Genomic DNA, 19,152 nt, shown 5'->3' with positions numbered 1-19,152 from the left:
CACTCAGAAATTCCAGGTCAGTGTTAAGTCGTCATAAACCAAAATTGCATAATATCATACTAAGTAAATACTTTTTTTTTCTTTTTTTTTCTTTTTTTAATGAACTTCAAATCGAATATATTTCCAAAATCTTTTGACCGTTCTCATTTACAAATTTAAGAGACTCAATGTAACAACTACTATCAATCAAAACAGTTTAGATTTCTATATTGACGGTTGAGGGGATATAAAATAACTAAAAATAATGAAAAAGGGGGAAAGAGTTTTTCAGAAATAAATAGAAGAGTAACGTCCCAGCCGCTGGTTGGTTATGACCAGATGACGTCACTGAAGTCGTCCCAATGTAGTAACGCCCCCTCAAACTTTGCTATCGTGTTTTGCAGTAGCGTCGGCGTGCCTTTCGTTAGCCGGAAACGTGTTTTATTTCCCATTTCATGCAGTGACACAGTCTGTTCTGTTGGACTATTCAGCTGTGCAACTACGCGCGTTTGGTTTCTACACGGTAAGTTAAATTTTGTCCCAGAATGTCGCTTCTTCCCAACGTATCTGCTTTGCTAGCGTTAGCCGCTCACTCGTGGTAGCAAAGTGATCAGACTGGTTTGATGGTTCGATTCGTGCGTTCATACTGTGTTTCTGTATTTTCAGATTTAGACAATTATTGTCACGTGTCGAAGAGGGAGAAGTCGACAAGCTAGCAAGTTTGGCGAACACCGTTCACGAAGCTCCAGTACGGTTTAATTTATTTATCTCATTAATATCGTGGCTCCTTTAATAGATGTATTTAATTTCTTCCAGAACGTCGAGTTTAATCAAATGTTTGTGTGTGTGCTGTTTTATTCACAGCACGTCAGCTGGAGTCACACAAGGGCCCAGAAGTCATTCAGCAGCAAAACAAAGTCCAGACTTGTTCAAGCAGTCTGACAAATAGAGTTCTGTTCAAGAACCGTCTGCACAAAAGGCAAGAAAACGGCACCATAAAGAGACGACCTCTGAGAGAATCTGATCATGTTAAAGATCGACTAACCCCGTCCGAAAAGAAAAAAAAACGAAAAAAAAAGAAGCAGATTATGAGTGGTGCTTCTGGCAGCATGGTCCCCGGGCACGCCTCTCGAATGTACATGCACAGGAAAGAGAGACACAGCATAAAATCACACGTGAAGAGAACGTCGGCGAGTGAGACGCAACCGACGGCAGGAAAACGCAGGCGGAAAAGCGCCTCCTATCCGTGCAAGATATGCGGCAGGCTCTTCCTTCATCATCTCTCTCTGAGCGCACACTACACGGCGACTTCATGCCTCAGTGCCATCAAAAAAGGTCAGGCTGCAGGACACGACGCTAAAAACGCAAAGTTACCAGAGCACAGACCGAACGACGTGAAAGGCAGCCTTGCGCAGGGCAAGACCGTGCGGGCCGGTCCGGGGAGGCCCAACCAGAAGCGGAAGCGGAAGCAGAAGCAGAAGGACGACGATGTGGAAGTGGAAGTGGAAGGAGAGTTCCCGTGCCCCTCCTGCGCCAAGAGTTTTCCTCTGCAGTCGCAGCTGAGGCAACACGTTGAGCTCCACGACGCGTCCATGGTGAGGGGAGAGTGCAGCGTGTGCACGGAGGAGATGGACACCTTTGAGCGGCCCGCGTCAAGGAGGCAGCGCTTCTACCACTGCGTGCCGTGTCAGGAGGGCTTCGCAGCACTGGACTCCTTCCTTGATCACTGTCAGGAGCACCTGAAGGTCAGGGATGAAGACGACGGCTGTTCCAAACGGGAGCCCCACAAAACTTGAGCCACTTGGCATGGAAAGGTTGCAGTGTTTAATTGTTGAAAACAAATGACAGTATCACTATAAGGTGCCTTTGAGAATTCCCCGTTTCACCAAATGAGTGTTTTTCTTTAATATTATGGTCTTCAGTAGATGTTCTGCTGTTAGAAATCGATATCGGCCAAATTCCTACACTTTAATGCTAACTTCATCCAAGCAGATGAGATAACATCAATATACGTGTCAGTATATTTTGAATTTCCAAAACGTTTTTGTTTTTTTTTGGGTAAATATTTGAGCGCCAAAAACGTTTTATGACGATTAGTAAAATCACGTTTGTTTGTTTTTTAAATCAATGGGCAGTGCAATGTCAACGTGCACCGCTGCCTGATCAATGGGTTGTGGAATCCAAAACACTAACTATGGCCAGCAGATAATTCTTTTTCAATGGGCTGCAGGTGTACGAAATTAAAATGAAACGTGATGAAATCTGATGAAAATTGATGAAATAGAATCAAGGATGACGGAAATGATCAAAGCCTTTGTCATATTTTTTCTTTTTTGATAACGTGTAGCAGTAAAAGAGTTAATATCAATTGATGTTTCATAATGAGCATTAACATTTGTTCTGCAACTGTCCACTGTTTCAGCCTCCACTGAAGAAAGACAAAATTCTGGTTGTAATATTGCTGTAAACATCAAAAGGTTTCTTAAAGTGTCAGAAAAAGGACCAGTTGGACTGCAATTTCAGAGATATGCAAAATGTTCGGTATAAATATGAAAATGGCCTAGATATGATAAAAAAACAAAACATGTTATCAAATGCTTTATGGACTATAATATATATATCAGTAAAAAAATCAAATTAAAGGAAACACTTTTTAAAAATATACTTATTGAAGTGGTATGTGAGCAAACGTTAGCCCATTTATATTAAGACCCCAGAGTGTCATTCTACTACACTTTCATTTTTCCCGAAGTGATTCTGAAATGGGCATCAAAGGCACTTTTATAGTGATATTGACCCATTAGGGTAATGATCACGTGTTTTTTTTTGAAGAAAAATGAAGGTTCTCATGTTGAAGGTACAATATTGGTCGATCACTGGTCACATTTGCAGCATTCCTCAAAACATACTACATACAAATCCCAGGTAAATAAAAACTGGATAGTTTGAAGGGTTCCATTTGTAATATTTCTATCCGAATGTGAATGCCTTTTATAAGTCAGCAGTGGTGCAAATTTTCATCTGGCCCACCTCTTGGGTGATTTGCTATTTTTGAATGTGGCTGTTTTTTTTGTTTTTTGTTTGTTTTTGTTTTTTTCCCCTCTACCTACTGTTTTCAAACAGTTGCTTATGAAATATTTTTTTCTATACTTTTTGAAACTTCAATTTGTACATTGGTTTGTGGTTCTTCACAACAGTCATTAAACTGTTCTCAGATGAGTTACTAGTTTGTTTGTTTGTTTGTTTTTTATCTGGCAAATACTGTATTGTTCAATTTAACGTTCCCTCCGGTTATACTTCAAGGGGGAAAATGCATTATACTGCTGAGGAAAATGAAAATGGGGCTTGAACTAAATGTACTAGTTTGTTGAAATTCAATCTGGACTCGGGCAGAGGTAGTACGGGGATGTGATTCATCATGACACCTCTCCACTTTTGCCAGGTAAGGTGACAAAAATCAGTTAAAAAAACAAAACTTATATTCTTTATATTTTTAAGCTTCCCCGTTCTTCCACTTTCAAAATCCCACGCTGAAGTGGCCCTTGAACACCACTGGAGACATTTGGGGTTATGGCGTAGGTGTGTAATGGGTAATCAAATCCGAAAGGGGGCGGTAGTTCAAATTTAAATATATTATCAGCTTCAGTTTTACTCAGACGAGGAAATAGTTTGATTTCCGGTTGCCAGTCGCACGTTTCCTCCTACCAGCCTCAAACGCAAAGGCAACGATTCTTTCGATCTACCGGTGAAGAAACAAAGACAAAATGAGCAAAGCACACCCTCCCGAGCTGAAAAAGTAAGACGACATGTTGGAAACGTTTGTTTTGTGCTCCCTTTGTCTTGTAAATAAAGCTTAAAATGACCGCGCTGCCACCGCGCCATTTCCTATAGAGCCAAGTAAAGCTAACAAGTGTTAGCCGAAACGTTCGCCGGCCATTTGTCATGCATTGCATTCAACGTCAACTAATGTTTCCTGTCTTCCTTTAGGTTCATGGACAAAAAGCTTTCACGTGAGTACAAAATATTGATTTGATTGAATTTGTCTTTGCTGTAAGACAATATAGCTGTCATGTGTTGCCTAGTGTGAACTATAGGCCAATACGTTGGGCCGTATAACGCACTGTAATATGGGTTGAATTATTATTACTGTAGTATTTTTTTTTACAGTACAAAATTATGTAAAAAGTCTTGAACCAGGTATGTAAACATACAGATACATGCATCATTTCAGTTCCAACAAAAATTGTCTAGAACGAAGTACCTTCTTCTGACTCCTTTTCAAACAGGTTGAGTTATTATGATGTTGATTCATTCAAACTCAATCCTTGTTGAATTATTTTATTTTCTTTAGTTGTATAATTTATCATAATAAAATACGCTGCCACCCTTCAAATAAATGAACTCCTTTAGAATTCAATTTCGGCATAAATCGGTTGTAAAATGTGTTCTGATCTTCGTCTAAAGCATAAGAATAAAGTCTGCTTAAACGAAAACGCATGAAAAATCGCTTTCACGTTTGTGTGAAAATAAGTGTTTTACATATGTTTGGTTTTGCCAGTAGTGATGTTGGCATGTGCCAGTTTTTCTGAAGGCATCACAGAATTTAAGAATTTAATTTAATTTTCTTTTTTACTTCAATGGGTATTATTTTCCTTTTTTTTGGGGGGGGGGGGGGGTATTCTTTACAGAACGGCCATTCCTTAATTAAAAGAGAAGCAACAGTAAATGGACAGAAGAGTGTCAGGACTTTTACAGATACTTTTGTAAACGTCTCCAATGTTGTACAAGTTTTATATTTGAAGTCCTGACATCAACAGCTCTTCATGTCAGACATCCCACTAGTCTTGCTGAACATCAACAGTTTTGTAAAAAGGAATCGTCCAAAATTCATCCTGATCTGCAAAATTCGAAGGTTCACTTCCTTTGTCTTCACTGTCATGTCACTGTTTATGCATTATGCTCTCTAAAAATGTGGAGACGGGTAAAATTTTTGTGTGTGGTCCCTGTGATGTAATGTTCATTCTTAGGATTTCGGTGATTAAGACCAGATTTTTGTGATGGATTTATGCAGAAATGAAGGAATTCGAAAGGGTCCACATACATTCTCCCTCACTGCATGCAAAACATTCTCATACAGTTACCGCCGGTTAAAATTTCCAACGTGTCGTTAACCTATTGCTTTTGTAATGCATAAAATGGGTATGATGTTTTTAATAAAACTGATTAATCGCCCAGCAATGAAATGTGGGATTTTGTATTTAAAGCATTTGTAGTGGTCGTAATGAGAATATTATTAAAAAAGTTTCATTTTGTCCATGTGTTTTAGTGAAGTTAAACGGAGGCAGACATGTGCAGGGCATCCTTCGCGGGTTTGACCCCTTCATGAACCTGGTGGTGGATGACTGCCTGGAAATGGGACCAGGAGGACAACAGCATACCATCGGCATGGTGGTCAGTACCCGTTCAGCGTGACTTCTCCTTTTTGGGGGGTCTTTGTTGCTCGTCTTGCTCAAGTTTGTAACTTTTTTTCTTTTATGTCTTAGGTCATCCGAGGTAACAGCATCATCATGTTGGAAGCCTTGGAGAGAGTATGAGAATGGCCACAGGGCCTGTGGATAGATAACACTTTTTGTTTTGTTTTTTCATGCTTAAACTGAAGCAACACGACTGTTTTTGAATTGTGTACGATGTCTAATGTTTCATGGCTTTGTGAATAAATCATTTTCTTTGTAGTCTCTGTGCATATGTTGAATTTACACACAATATGGCTAGCACCATCATCTGTACTTTGATGTGGTTGGAAAGGTCCTGCTGTCTCTTCTAGCAGGATGGCTCCCCCATTGCCCTGCTCTGAGTCTGGGTTACCATAATTTTTTTCCCCCAGGGTCCATGGGTGGTGTTCCACAAACTTATTTGCATCAGCCTCAACTCTGTTTTAAACATCGGATCAATTTTCAGTTGCATTTTCCTTTTTTTTAAATCATATTAATTCAGCAAATTGTTCATTACCCCTCTCGTTTGTTTTATTATTATTATTATTATTTTTTGCAGAAAACACGTGCATGTGAATCATCTCAGCTAACCATGCTGATTACGTGCTAGTCTGGCTCAGCCGCTTGAGCGTGGCGGTTCGCGGCGCACGCATGCGAACATCGACGTGACTTCGTATTTTATTTGTGGCACACAAAAAAAAATAAAAATACACAAACTCTCGCTGGGAGATAACATTTGTGTTGCAAACAAAAAATGAAGAAGAAACAAGACATTTTTACATTCCTACAAGCCAACTATGTTCAGCCTCACATATCAAAAACGAAAATAATATTAAGACCTCTTCACAAATGATAGTCCGTATTCAAGATTGACAAGGAAGCAAAATGTGACTGCAATTCAATTTTAAACAAAACAATTTACCCATTTACATTTGTGAATATGGTATTTACTCATTATTACTCAAAACTGAGAAGTGCCCTATATCGGAAGTTAGCACTGCACATGCGGACGCAACACAGCCAGGTTTTATTTTTTTGTTTTTTTCCGACTTCAACTTTAGGGGGGTAAAAACTTCCAGTAGAACGTGTAAGTGAGCAGCATAAAATCAATAGATGTCGTAGCATATAGTTATAACTCAAATAATTCGATTTAAAAAAGGTCGAGGACTTCAGTCGCGTTATTCGATGTGGCTCCACCCACACGGACTGTTATTGTAGACGCACACACTAATACGGCGTGTTTTTTTTGTTTTGTTTTTTCCACACGGACTGTTATTGTAGACGCACACACTAATACGGCGTGTCTTTTTGTTTTTCCCACACGGACTGTTATTGTAGACGCACACACTAATCCGGCGTGTTGAATCAAAGTGGCGAGATGGCGGAGTCTCAGCAGGACACAGCCCACAAAAGACAGAAAATGTCCAAAGTTTGGGATCATTTCAAACTTAAAAAAGAAGACAGAAAAGTGCAATGTGTCCACTGCAACGCAGAACTGGCCTTTCACAACAGTACGTCCGCGATGATGCAACATCTGTTACGAAGGCATCTCCTTAACATCGGCTCATCAAACTTCGCCGATACAAGGTATCGTTGAACGTGGAGGTGATGTTTGCTAATTTAACGTAGCCCGCCACCGCTAGCTAGAACGTATATCTATTGTAGCCTGATGGCGTTGGGACTGTTAATATATGGAAATTAATTCGTGTTAACAAGACTGATAGGAAAACGATCATTTCTTTACAGATGTGCAGTACAACTAAGAAATGTGCAGTGAGCAACGCGGGCTCGTGTGGCCTTTTTAGCACAGAATTTCACAGAGCTGCAAAACGGGTCAATGCTGCAATTTCACAAAAATATATTATGCAAGGCTTGAAATAACTTATTTTATTTTCAGGAGCAATTTTGCTAATCAATTATTTAAATTGGCTAGCGAACAAAAAAAACTAAAAGCTCTTGGAGCAGCCATGCTGATGACTTTTTTTTTTTTTTTTTTTTTTTAAAGAAACATGGTCGACCTTGCAGTTTTGCGTTTCAGTGTGTGTGTGAGGTGCAAAATGGGAATTTTAGCTTGCGAACCGCGATGCGAGTCCACTTATTCCAAAAAGTTTTACTTAAAGTGAGTATAGGGCTTTGTTACGTCAACTTCAACCTTATTTTTTCATTCATAGAGCAAATGAGGTTTTATGCAGATTCATGGTTTGTTTGTTTTTCCCTCCCAGCACATCGCAGCAGCCTTTGGACTACATTCTTGGCCTCGCTCCATCACGCCCCGTTGATGAAGCCGCCGTGCTCACGGAGAGCATTTTGAAAATGCTGGTCGCCGATATGCGCCCGCTGTCGATGGTGGAAGACGAGGGATTTAAAAAGATGATTTCAGCTTTCAACCCAAAGTACATGATGCCGGGAAGACCTCATTTCACGAGTCTGATGGAGAACAAGCGGCAACAAATGATGGAAAAATTGAAAACTGTCCTTCAGGACGCGCCGTGCGTCGCGTTAACCACGGACATCTGGACTAGCGTGGGCACGGAGCGCTATCTCAGGGTGGCGTGTCACTTTTTGGGGCAAGATTGGGAGATGAAGTCCTTCTCCCTGACCATCATGTCTATCAAAGAGAGTCACGCCGCCGCCAATATCGCAGACTGTCTGGAAGAGATCACCGACAAATTTCATATTCCGTTCCAAAAGGTGAAGGCGGTCGTCCATGACAACGGGAGCGATGTCGCGGCGGCGGCGGCGGCCATTTTGAAAGAGCGGCACGGCTGGGCTTCTTTGAGATGCTCCGGGCACATTCTGAACGTGGCGGTCCAGAGCGCGCTTCAAAACAGTCGAAGCGTCGCTGCTTGCGTGGCCTCCGCGAGGAACCTGGTGGAACACTTCAAGAAGAGTGAACTGGCCTGCGGCAAACTCCAAGAAATGCAGCAACAAATGGGAATGCCGCCGCTGATGTTGATCCGGGACACGAGTACGAGGTGGAACGGCACGTACCACATGCTTTCCAGGCTCGTTGGGCAAAGATGGCCCGTGGCGGCGGCTCTTTCCGACCCGGCAGTCCATTCGAGTGGCAGACTTCATTCCCTGGATCTAAAGCCGGAGCAGTGGAACCTCAGCGAGGAACTGACTCGGGTCCTCGGGCCGTTTGTAAGCGTGGCGGAGTTCCTGCGCGGGGAACAATACGTCACTCTGTCTTCTCTTCCGCAGCTGGTGCACAACCTCAAGAGAGCAACGCTGAGCTCAGCGTTTGAAACGGCACCAGTCAAGGAATTCCAGGCCCAAGTGGTCCAACAGATTGAGGAGAGATTGCAGGAAGTGTTTTTATTTCAGCCGGAAGCTGCCAACACCGTCCTCCTCGCCACCGCGTTGGACCCGAGGTTTCGAAATCTGAAGTTCTTGCCTGCCGAAGATGTGCTCAAGGTCCAAAGTGCAATCCAGTCCATGGCGCTCGCTGTCGAAAAAGAAGAACGGCAAAGCGGAAGTGAAGCCGCCGCCGAGTCAGGAGGCCGTTTGGCTCCAAAGGACAGAACGTTCGCCAACACGATTCTGGGATCGTCGTCGGACTCGGACGCCAGCGACGAGGAGGACGAGGGCGAGCAGCTAAGCCAAGCGGTGCGGAAGGAAGTCTTGCGGTATTTCGGAGAACTTCCTCTCTCCAAGAAGGACAATCCGCTGCTGTGGTGGAGAAGAAACGCGACGCAATATCCCACCCTGGCGAAGCTGGCCAAGTGCTTTTTGGGTATCCCGGCGACGCTGGCGCCATCGGAGCGTTTGTTTTCCGCTACTGGGAACATCGTGTCACCACGAAGGGCAAGTCTTATTTCTGAGCATGTCGACATGTTGACTTTTCTCCATTGTAATCACGGACTTTTGTAAACACGTCAAGAAAAAGTCACACTCAGTCTGCATCTACCTCACCGAGGCGCCTTTGGAAGTTTGTTTCGTGATTACAGCTACAAATGGGCTGGAATTACATTTTGTTTACATTTAGTTGTATGTATACATATCATGTCTATTTTATTTTTTATGCTGAGTTTTTTTCTTATTCTTGCTTGAAATGCACAGAATGGCCATGACGCATTCAAGATGAAGTCGTGTCCAAATTTTGAGAATGACGTTGCGCTGCCTTTCAGTCGACAGCAAGTCGCCGCACCTTGAAATGGATGAAATCGGTCTACAGTATTTTATTGCTTAATTCAGATTTCACAAACGCATATTAACTCATTTACTCCCAAAAACGCATGAATACGTTCTATTTTAAACATTAACATGCTCCCAAAGACGTATTTATACGTTTTTTTATGTTTTGTTTTATTTTTATGCTAGTGCGTACAGAAGGATTGATGCAGCCTCTGAACTGAAGAGAATGCTTGAAGCAATGGTAGTTATTACAAAAACGGCAACAGGTGGCAACAGAGTATAAGAGATCAACCAGGGTTATGTTGAAACAACCTCTTTTCCCACTGTTTTAAACCGATTTGTGAATAATGATGAAACTTATCTCTCTTCTAATGCTAATTGCTGCAAAACGGAAACAGGTAGAAACATACTTTTTTTTTCCTGAAGAAAGAAGAGACTCTTGCCTGTTTTTATAGCAATAGAACACAATATTCTGTGGGCCTTGCAAAATCAGTCAAAATCCAGTAAAACAACCGAGAGCGAACGGGATTGCGAAATGTGAAAATGGCGGCGAGTGAATGAGTTAATAAGGATGCTGTGTTTGGACTAGTATGGGTGCATAGAACATATTGAAAGTTTATTTTTTAATTTTTTTCCCCTTTCTCGGTTGTAGAACCAAGAGCTGGAATTAATACTTGTTTTTTTGTTTTGTTTTGTTTTTCAAGAATAAAAGCAAATCAATTAGTTTGTTCAACAGGCCTCTCGTTTCTGTCATGCATTAATTGTTTAAATAATACAAAATTATTTTTTTCTCAGATTACTATGATTGCATATTTGTTAGAATACTTGTTTCTAAAAAAAATAAAAATAAATTGCTAAGTGCAGGTCATTCACAAGACATCTTGGTGGTGGCATAGTAACCTCTTCTAAAAGAACCGACTTGAAACCAAACCTTTATATATATAATATTTTCTCACAGGTCTTTCCAAAATGTTTGGCCTGCTAGCTAATATCTACTCTCGCTATCATACGATACATCGAACATTTGCAAATGTTGTGAAGGTTTCCTCAAAGGTTCCTCAAATGTTTGCCTGGCGTTTTAATGCTCTTTTGTTTAGCGAACGTCAACGAAGCCTGACATGAAATCAACATTTGCTAGTGTCGTAAATATTGGCCACGAATGGACACTCAGAACATAAATTAGTTTTACAGGTTTCAAAGAAAGTCGGGTTAGCTTCTGTAATCCCTGCTCAGGTGTTAACTGTACATTAGTAAATGAATAATATTTCAAAACAGTGCTGTGTTTTCATGCTCTTTTGAAATCGGGCCATCTCTAATCATTTGATCGAGACTGCGCTCCAAAATCAGAGCAAGAGAAGTGGCAATGGGCACCCCGGGACGATAGAGGGCGCTACACCATGATGCTGCCTGCTCCATTCAGCTTTTATTTTGAAAGGCAATTGACGTCACTGGAGACGCGTTACGCTACGCCGCAGCCTCTCGGACGTCATGTGGAAAATAGCAATGTCGGAGGAGGTGGGCAAGGCGCTCCGGTCGGTGGTGCAGCGGGTCAACCAGGCTGCGTCCCGGCGACCCAAGGTACGTTCGGGCCCGGGTGAGTCCCAGCGGAAGCGCACAGCTCTCGCGGTGCTTTGTGCAAAGCGGCGCTGTGCTGCCTGCCACGACCGCTTATGTAAGATTGTCAACCTTTGGATGAGGGACAACAACACGCGTGCTCTATTTGCGCCTGCATGCATGCTGATGCGTTGTTGTCATGGCCGTTCCGGTTTTTGTAGTCTTGTGCTGTGATGAAGGGCAACTAAACATCCACATCGCACGTTATTAATCTCCGCCAAGTAGTGATGTTGATGTAGAAATAAAAACAATCCTTACTGTTCTATTCACCATATGTAAAGCGTGTGCTCGTTAGCGATCAAAGTTGTGTTTTAAACTAGCAGAATTTAAGCAAAACAGTGAAGAGTTCAACAGGAGTTGTGTCCAAAACAAAAATACGATCAAATAACGTTTGGTCGCCAGCCAATCACAATTAGGGATCGCACGTACTGTATAGAGCAGGAGTGTCCAAACTTTTTCATGTGAGGGCCACATACAGAAAATCAGAAGGACGAAGAGAAATAATATGGCAGTAGGGTTATTATAATTTTGGAATTTTTCATTTTAGTTACTTTTTATTAGTTTTCAGGGTGGTTCTGTTAGTTTGTATTAGTTTGGTTCTTTAAAAAAAAATGCTTAGTTTTAGTTTAGTTTGTTAGTTTCAGTATTATTATTAGTTTTTTTATGTGTATTACTTGTGCGCAATATTTAAAAAAAAAACATGGGAGCAACGTCATCTTTTGGTGCTTTTCTATTGGCTGCTGCTAGATGACGTCACGTCTGTGTGACATACTTTCAAACGTCATTATTCCGGTTGATATCAAAATAAATCTACTAAAAATCACATTTAAAATCATCCCCAAAGGCTCATGCATTCAATTAATTACCAAAGACTAAAACGAAGGACGTGTTTGCTATAATTCTAGTTAGTTTTAGTTAGTTTTGTAAACATGAAATGTAGTTTCAGTTAGTTTTTGTTTTTTTTAAAAGCATTTTTATTTCATTTCGGTAACAATATTGTTTTTTTTAATTTTAGTTTGAGTTTTTCCATTCGTTTTAGTTAACTTAAATAACCTTTAATGGCGCCTGTTGACCATCTCCAAACATTTTTGTTTTTATTTTATTTTGGACTGAGTCAAATGCCATTTTTAGCATATGTCGCGGGCCACTGAAAAATGGACGGCGGGCCGCAAATGGCCCCCGGGCCGTAGTTTGGACACCACTGGTATAGACAAAACCGCCATCACAAGATGACAGTTACAGTGTTCGCTTGCCTTATGAGTTGAACTTCAACAGCACTTGAGTCGGAAACGACAACACTAAGCTTGTGCTCTCATAACATCGAGGTGCCGCTGCTGCACGCATCGACTGTACTTTACTAAAAAAATTTTTTCCTCCAGACGCTACCGGCTGTGCCGCCTCGGCTTGTCGCTGTCAGCAAAACCAAACCTCCCGAGATGGTGGTGGAGGCCTACAACCAAGGCCAGCGTAACTTTGGAGAGAATTATGTGAGTACGTCGTAATGCGACGCCCGCTCCGCATCCCAACCTTGTGATTGGTGCAAATCAACCGCATGCTTGTATCTCAACAGGTTAATGAACTTGTGGAGAAAGCTTCAGATCCTTTGGTGGGTTGACATGTTTTCATGAGGCAAATTCTTTGTATTACTGTATCATCGTTTTTGCCTAATGATCCCATATTTCAGATTTTAGAATCATGTCCTGAAATCAAGTGGCATTTCATTGGTCATCTACAGAAGAATAACGTCAACAAACTCTTGGGTGAGTGAAGGCTAACTTACTTTCCTATTTGCTGTAAGTTGTTTATAAAAAAACAAAAAAACAAAAACGTATTTGGTTGGTTTCACCTTCTTCTTCCCAGGCGTGCCAAATTTGTTCTTGGTGGAGACCGTCGACTCGGCAAAACTGGCTGACAAGGTCAACAGCTCGTGGCTGCGTATCAGAGGAGCGAGCACGCAGAGGTTAAAGGTCATGGTTCAGATCAACACCAGTGGTGAACAGAGTGAGTCTCGGTTTTCTTAGCTGTGTCGTCGACTATGGGTGTGCTAAAAAAAAAAAATCGATACGGCAATATATCGTTGCGGGCCTCATTACAATACACGTATCGATACGCAGGCGTCAGAATCGATATTGCTCGTTAACTTTAAATAGGCAGTTAACGTTTGCCTTTGCAGCTTGAATTGTACCTAAAAAATAATAATAATAATAGAAAAAGCAGCCTTGAAGTTAATTGCCTTCAATTAATGCAAAAATAGCTCACCAGTGATTGGACACTGTGATTTACTAAGAAAAATGAAAGCAGAGGAAGAATATCAACATTTATTTACTTATAAACGTAATATGGCACGTCTTACTCTTAATGTACCAATTTTCCTAAATTTTGTGTAAAAAATGAAATAAAATGCGTTCCATGAAAATAAATGCTGTTTTTATTTGACCAAATATTTCAAATAAGAACATTTTAGAGCTGTAATTTTAATACTTTGATATTTTTGCTCATATCGGCTCATGCCTATTAAAAAATTTTCCCGGTGTGTCTGTGAAAGCTGCTCCTTGCTCTGCAGTTCGTACACATTTAAAAACCAGGCATGCCGCTTGGTGGTAAAACCAGAAGAGCTACTAACAAAAAAACATTTTTGTCATCCAGCATAATAAACATATGCTTTAGGTATACATATGCAAGTAAATTAATGCAAAATATCGGGATAAGTATCGCCTTGAAGATCATGTATTGGGATACGTATGTATCGCGATACGTATCGTATCGTGAGGTTGGCGGCAATACCCTGCCCCATCGTCCAAACTACGGCCCGCCGTCCATTTTTTTAGTGGCCCGCGACATATGCTAAAAATGGCATTTGACTCGGTTCAAATAAAATAAAAACAAAAGTGTTTGGAGATGGTCAAAGTAAGAAGTGAAGGTGTCGAAAAACACAGGTGTCATTAAAGGTTATTTTAGTTAACTAAAACTAACGAAAAAACTAAAATTCAAAACTACAATTTCGTTAACGAAATAAGATAAAAACAAAGATGCTTTTTAAAAAATAAAATGAACTGAAACTACCTTTTATGTTTATAAAACTAACTATAATTATAGCAAACATGTCCTTCATTTTAGTCTTTGGTAATGAATTGAATGCATGAGCCTTTGGGGATGATTTGAAATGTGATTTTTAGTACATTTATTTTGATATAAACCGGAATAATGACATTAAGGCCATAGTGTTTTTTAAATATTGTGCACAAGTAACACACATAAAAAAACAAACAAACTAAAAACTAAAACTAATACTGAAACTAACTAAACTAAAACTAAGCATTTATTAAAGAACAAACTAACAGAACCACCCTGAAAACTAATTAAAACTAACTACATAAAAAAAACAAAACTCAAAACAAAATAAAAACTAAAATGAAAAATTCCCAAACTATAATAACCCGACTTCCATATTACAAATAAATTGGTTTATATACTGTTGCATTTTTCTAAATATGCAAAAGCACAAATCAATTATTTGTCCAATTTTTATGACTAAACACAATTTCTCTTCATAACATGATGTGGCCCTTGCGTCCTTCGGATTTTCTGGATGTGGCCCTCAAATGCAAAAGTTTGGACACCCCTGATCTACGCGTTGTCACAGATTTGATGTGTGTGTGCAAAAACGTAGGTAAATACGGCCTCCCACCAGAGGAAACGGTCAACGCTGTGAAGCACATCGTGTCTGAGTGCGCCGCCTTGCAGTTCTCAGGACTCATGACCATTGGCCGCTACGGCTACAACCTCACCCTGGGCCCAAATCCAGATTTTCAGGTGCAAGCACGGGCTTTGGACAAAATGCTTGTTTTGTGTCACATTTCCACTTTCTCATCCCATCTGACGATGAGTTGGATTTTGTACGTTTGTTGTCCTCCTCCACTTTCTCCCGAAATGTTTGCTTGCTCGCAGATGCTTCTGAGTGGGCGGCAGGAGGTTTGCGACAGTCTGAAGCTACCTCTGGACGAGGTGGAGCTCAGCATGGGTATGTCCACAGATTTTGAACACGCGGTGAGTAACAACCACGAAAGACTTCTTTTTAGATGTGTCAGTTCTGTTGCATTTCGAGCGTAGTGGAAGGTCGTGGACTTTTCTGACTTCAAACCAGGAACGTTGCTTTGAACTCAGAAATCCCACTTCAATGTGACGTCACTCTACAATGGCGACCCCTATTGGAAACACAGACCATGAACTAGGGATAGACCGATAATCGGCCGGGCCGATTATCGGCGCCGATATTTGGCATTTTGACAAATATCGGCATCGGCCATTTTTTGAATCTGAAGGCCGATAAAGCTCACTGAGCAGGGAATACTTGCGAACGTAGCGAATTTGGGGTTTTCATCAGGATTTGTAAGATGTTCGCAGTCAGTTTTTATTTGTCGAATACACATTTGGAACATATTCACACAATTTTTCACCGCGAAAATCTTTTTGAAACGTTTTTACGAACCCTAACAAAAACCCCAAATGAGCTACATTCACATGAATTTGTTACTCAGTGAGAAATTATATATAGTTTGAAAGAATTCCCCCCCCCCCTCCCCATTTTATTGCAAATGAATATCGGCTTGAAATATCGGTTATCGGCCGACTTGACTACAAATATTCTGTATCGGTATCGGCCTTGAAAAAACCATATCGGTCTATCACTACTTGAAACTAAAAGTTTTTGTTTACACTTCAAGCAATTTTGCTTGACTCCTTTTACTTTTGTTTACGCTTCAAGAAGTTTTGCTTGATTCTTTTTGGCACAAATCTGATTCCATAGAGTTAGCAGGAGCCGTAGGTTGGAGTGGCTAGCAAGAGCGGCTAACAGGAGAAGCTTGCTTAAAAAAATAAATAAAAATAAAAATCTAGTAAAAGTTTGCGAGAGCAAAGCAAAAGGTGACAAGCGACAGGAGCCCGAATCACGGAACTCGGCGACGATCACCTGACCTGCAGGCCCCACCTGACTTGATGTAAGCGTCACCAGGGCCAACTACTACATTCGCAAAGTTGACCACTGGGCATCCGTAGCAGGAGGATGGCGGCGAAACATTCATCTTCTTGTAAGGTGAAACTTCAGCCATGTAATAAAATTAGTGACAACTAGACCTATGATTATATATAATACAAAAAAAAAATTTATGTTGTGATTGAACCATTTTTTGCATATTATGGAATCAATACTGTAATTGTTTTTTCAAATTGAATTATTAGTTCACCACTAGGTGGTGCTAAAAATGCACACTAGAGTTTTAAAAGTACAAAGACTTCATCTTAGTGAACGCTTAAAAAAAATGGATATCATACCATTCTTAAAGAGGAAATGAGATGGTTGTTGTCCTGGTTATTAAAATGAAAACAAACTGGACCTGTGTTGCCAATCTGATTCCACTGTAATTGTGCTACGTGATCACAAGTTTGGGTCTTCAAGTGAATATTCCAGGGATAGTTCGGCTTTTTTGACATCAATCTCTATTTAATCCTCACCTCCAGTGTGTGCGATCATCACTGACTTACCCCTGACAGCGTTCTGTGACACGAGTTCTGGTCCGGTATTGGTCGAGAGGACAGTAGTCCAGGCTTGGGTCACGGAAATAAAGCGGGTTTTTTTTCTAAAAACAATTTGTGTTCAAAAGAGTGATACATTTGCATCACTAAACTCTTTTCTGAAAAAAAAAAAGTCAGACGCCATTACCGCTGGGCACTTCTGTTCGTTCGTATTACTGCGCGGCGCCAAACAACTTGAAGATTAGTGCGCGTCTGTCAGCTGTATGCGGGGCGCCGCGCAGTGATACGAACGAACAGAAAAATAGTGCCCGGCGATAATGGCGTCTGACTTTTTTTCAGAAGGGAGTTTAGCGATGAAAATGTATCACTCTTTTGAACACAAATCGTTTTTTAGAAGAAAAACGCGTTATTTCCGTGATCCAAGCCAACTTGCTGGACTATTTTTCTCTCGACCAACACCGGACGTAACTCGTGATCGCATACACTGGAGGTGAGGATGAAATTGAGATTCATGTAAAAAAATCGGAACTATCGCTTGCAGCTGTTGAATAAACAAGCACAAATTACTAACTCATTATCTAACAAATGAAAAGTGATTTAGCCCTGATCCTTTTGTTTTTGTCCAACTCCCAAGACTTGCCACATGATGGTGCTCAAATGTAAAAAATGCATGAAAGAAATCAACGACCGCCAGCATTGCTTGTCACTCAGAACCCTCGTGCTGGTTTGCGCGAGAAAGGTTAAAGAGGATGTGTTCTGGCGACGTTCCCTTTTTATACACGGGATTACGTCGGCCGGACCCATTGACAGGCATATTTAGTCATTCTTACTCGATGACGCTGTCGCGACAAGGGGAATTCCGTGCTGGTTACAGCACCGCCACCTGGCGGTCGGGAGGGACGAAATAGAAATGCAGGGCCCTTTCCCGACCGCTCGGGCCCCTTTGAATTTATTTTGACGTCACACTGTGATTTTATTAAGCATTCTATCATGTGACATACCTTATCTTGCTTGATCATTTTTGATGCTGTGGCGTTGCAGATCGAGGTTGGATCAACTAACGTACGTGTGGGAAGCATCATCTTCGGCAACAGGGAATATCCCAACAGCGCAGCCAACACTCCGGTTCCTAGTCCCGCGCCCAGTCCGGCACCCAGCCCGGAGAAAACATCCAAGCAGGTGTCAGAAGAGGCCGCCAAGAAAATGCAACACCTGACAGTCTGAATCGGATCACTAACAAGTTGTCAATTTCCTTTGTAAGAGAAACAATACAACTGTAAAATGTGAAATGAATTAAGAAGAGCGCTACAAACCCTCCCACACCCGGCCGGTTAGGATTGACAAATTGTTGCATATTTTTAAAAATGGTATATTTTTTATCTTTTGCCACTAAAAAGGTAGCGTACTCCCATTTAACTGTTGTTGCTAACCTTATGGTACTTAAAGCTGTGCTAGAAGTTACAAGACAACCGTACGATTAATAAAATGTTCAGGTTTTTTTGTTTATTTGTTTTTTGTCCATCAGATGGATGGAGAAAAGAAAAAAAATGTTGTGTGGGTATTTTGACTTCTACTAATCCAACTCAATGTGTGCTTTACTTTGTCATCTCACATCTGTTTACCTTTTTGTTGTGCAGGTGAAGCAAACTTTAATAAATCTCTCATCCCTTTATATGGCTTTTGTGTAGTGATGAGGATATATATATATATATATATATATATATATATATATATATATATATATATATATATATTAGGGTTGTCACAAGAACAGATACTTCGCTGGCAAGTCGATGCCAAGATTCTGAAAATGTGACGGTCCTGCCTTTTCTACAATACCCGAAGTACCGATTGGTATCGAGGCGGCATATCTGGTCCCGTCTTTTGTGTTGTTTTTAATGTTTAATCCCACACGCACTCACTCACACAAGCTTACATCATGTAAACTGGGTGGATATGGCCGCTTATCTGGCAACCCACGTTACGTCTAATGACGTCACGTGACGTCACGTGCTGCTACAATAACAAGGAAGTAGAGTAACATGCGCGCAACTTGACATCTGCGTCGTCTTCAACTGCAGCGGGCCCTCAATTAGTTGAGAAGAAAAAACACCAAAGTCGCGTATTGAAGTACTTTGGATTTGAGGTTGATGCGAATTAAGGGATTGAGATGCCGAAACCGTTTCCAGACGAAAGGGGAACGCATCCAATTTAGCGGAACATGGACATCCAGACTTGTACCCAGAATTCAAGGCAAGTGCATTTGAATTCCCGTCTTATCATTGTTGTCCATATCTAAACTAATAACGTTCGTATGATGACCCCACACTCAATGAGCTGCTTTGCGAAGTAACGTTAAACTACTATATGGAGGATTTCCCCCCAAAAAAATATCTTA

At 41.0% G+C, this 19,152-nt stretch overlaps 4 protein-coding genes across 4 annotated transcripts; all 4 read left to right on the top strand.

Annotated features, from left to right (window-relative positions):
- Positions 1–234: 234 nt before the first annotated feature.
- On the top strand, positions 235–3,198 carry LOC144014899 (uncharacterized). Its single transcript, XM_077515209.1, has 3 exons — positions 235–502; positions 646–727; positions 844–3,198. The coding sequence occupies exon 3, from the start codon at positions 1,068–1,070 to the stop codon at positions 1,773–1,775; it is 708 nt and encodes a 235-aa protein (XP_077371335.1). The 5' UTR covers positions 235–502; positions 646–727; positions 844–1,067; the 3' UTR covers positions 1,776–3,198.
- A 427-nt stretch (positions 3,199–3,625) lies between these two features.
- Positions 3,626–5,711, top strand: snrpg (small nuclear ribonucleoprotein polypeptide G). The gene is made up of 4 exons (XM_077515208.1): positions 3,626–3,775; positions 3,967–3,989; positions 5,306–5,430; positions 5,523–5,711. Exons 1-4 carry the CDS (start codon positions 3,744–3,746, stop codon positions 5,571–5,573), a joined length of 231 nt encoding a protein of 76 aa, XP_077371334.1. The 5' UTR covers positions 3,626–3,743; the 3' UTR covers positions 5,574–5,711.
- A 967-nt stretch (positions 5,712–6,678) lies between these two features.
- Positions 6,679–10,244, top strand: LOC144013314 (E3 SUMO-protein ligase ZBED1-like). The gene is made up of 2 exons (XM_077511987.1): positions 6,679–7,058; positions 7,694–10,244. The coding sequence occupies exons 1-2, from the start codon at positions 6,850–6,852 to the stop codon at positions 9,342–9,344; spliced, it is 1,860 nt and encodes a 619-aa protein (XP_077368113.1). The 5' UTR covers positions 6,679–6,849; the 3' UTR covers positions 9,345–10,244.
- Positions 10,245–11,017: 773 nt separating this feature from the next.
- plpbp (pyridoxal phosphate binding protein) lies at positions 11,018–18,426 on the top strand. Its single transcript, XM_077511985.1, has 8 exons — positions 11,018–11,186; positions 12,602–12,709; positions 12,793–12,828; positions 12,907–12,982; positions 13,083–13,223; positions 14,893–15,035; positions 15,171–15,269; positions 17,796–18,426. The coding sequence occupies exons 1-8, from the start codon at positions 11,097–11,099 to the stop codon at positions 17,976–17,978; spliced, it is 876 nt and encodes a 291-aa protein (XP_077368111.1). The 5' UTR covers positions 11,018–11,096; the 3' UTR covers positions 17,979–18,426.
- The last annotated feature ends 726 nt before the right edge of the window (positions 18,427–19,152 follow it).

This window comes from Festucalex cinctus, chromosome 2, assembly GCF_051991245.1.
Source record: "Festucalex cinctus isolate MCC-2025b chromosome 2, RoL_Fcin_1.0, whole genome shotgun sequence".
In the NCBI taxonomy this organism is placed as follows: domain Eukaryota; kingdom Metazoa; phylum Chordata; class Actinopteri; order Syngnathiformes; family Syngnathidae; genus Festucalex; species Festucalex cinctus.
The sequence above is the reverse complement of the archived record's forward strand: the minus strand, read 5'-3'. Positions and strand labels throughout refer to the sequence as shown.